The sequence below is a fragment of the Corvus brachyrhynchos genome, unplaced genomic scaffold (assembly GCF_000691975.1).
Source record: "Corvus brachyrhynchos isolate BGI_N302 unplaced genomic scaffold, ASM69197v1 scaffold200, whole genome shotgun sequence".
NCBI classification, from domain to species: Eukaryota; Metazoa; Chordata; class Aves; order Passeriformes; family Corvidae; genus Corvus; species Corvus brachyrhynchos.
The window spans coordinates 1,603,761-1,604,985 of NW_008236184.1; the positions used below are offsets into that span (position 1 = coordinate 1,603,761).

A 1,225-nucleotide genomic window follows, 5' to 3' on the forward strand; every position below is an offset into this window, starting at 1 on the left:
GGGCCGTCGGCTGGACTTGCCCACGGAAGGCAGTACGTGCTGGCCAGAGTCTCCGCGACTTCCCCTCAGAGCCCTCGGCCGTACAGGGCCTTGTGGCGCAGGTACTCCTCGAGACACTGGACGGCCGCATCGTCCATCTCGGGGTCGAACTTGTTGGCCAAGAGGTGGTGCTGCTGCAACATCCAGGGCACGTCACCCACCCCATAGACGCAGACGGAGCGCTGGTGACGGCCGGTGCAGGGCGGGTAGGGTGCGCCCTTGCTGATGTCCCCTTCCAGGTACTGCCACTTGACCAGGCGGGGAAGGGCGTTCATGTCTGAGAGCTGGAACTTGTCGTTGTGAGGCATGGCCCCCGGGACGCCCGGCATGCGGTTCAGGGTGGCCCAGACGTGCTCGTCAGGGCTGTAGGTGTCCTTGGACCACTCGAGGAACTTTTGTGCCGTGGGGTTCTCGAAGATGTGCTGCACGAAGTCCCGTGTGACCACGATGTACGCGTTGCCCGTGAACATGGGGTAGCTGTGGGGTGGCGGCAGTTTCTTCTGGGCAGTGCGGAAGATGGCCTTCCCCACCTCGTGATGGTACTGCCAGCGCGCCTGCTTGGCGGCTGAGGGCTTCTCCGACTCCAAGCTGTTCTGGCCCTGCAGCACCTGCAGCGCCCGGACTGTCTCGGCGTTGGTCTTGATGGGGAAGTCGGTGCCGCAGGTGTTGATGAGGTAGCGCCATGGTATGGGGCTCTGCAGCAGGTCCTGCATGCAGTTGAGGTCGGCCTGCAGCCGGGACCAGGCGGCATAGACTACGGTTTCCAGGCGGCTGGCCACGAAGACGTTGGGGAAGCAGGCAGCGATGGCCCGCACGGCCTCCTGGAAGGCGGCCGGGGCTTTGCTGTCCACATGGACGCAGTAGACATTCTGCGGAGTGTAGAGAGACCGCAGCAGGCGTTCGAACATGTCGATTTTGTTGTGGATCACCATGGAGTAGGCGATGGGGAACTCCTCCTCCTCCTGGCTGAGCGGGAACTCGATGTAGCGCCGGGTCTCCTTGAAGGCTCTGCAGTCCCTCGTCATGTTCAGGTACTCGCCGGGTGTCGGCGAAGCGTTTCTGTTCGCCACTTCCAGGTTGCTGAGCTGCGCCTCCTGGATGGCTGTCTGGTCCCCGCGGACGACCCCCGAGCAGTTGATGCTGCGGCCGGGGGAGAGCTCCAGCGCCCGGTAGAGGCGGGAGTGGT

General features: G+C 64.1%; 1 protein-coding gene across 1 annotated transcript; it reads right to left on the reverse strand.

Annotated features, from left to right (window-relative positions):
• Window positions 1–8: 8 nt before the first annotated feature.
• On the reverse strand, window positions 9–1,220 carry GCNT3 (glucosaminyl (N-acetyl) transferase 3, mucin type; the record flags this gene model as incomplete). The annotated part of the gene is made up of 1 exon (XM_008637881.2): window positions 9–1,220. A coding segment is annotated over one exon (1,155 nt), but the record flags the coding sequence as incomplete, so codon positions are not given.
• Window positions 1,221–1,225: the final 5 nt, after the last annotated feature.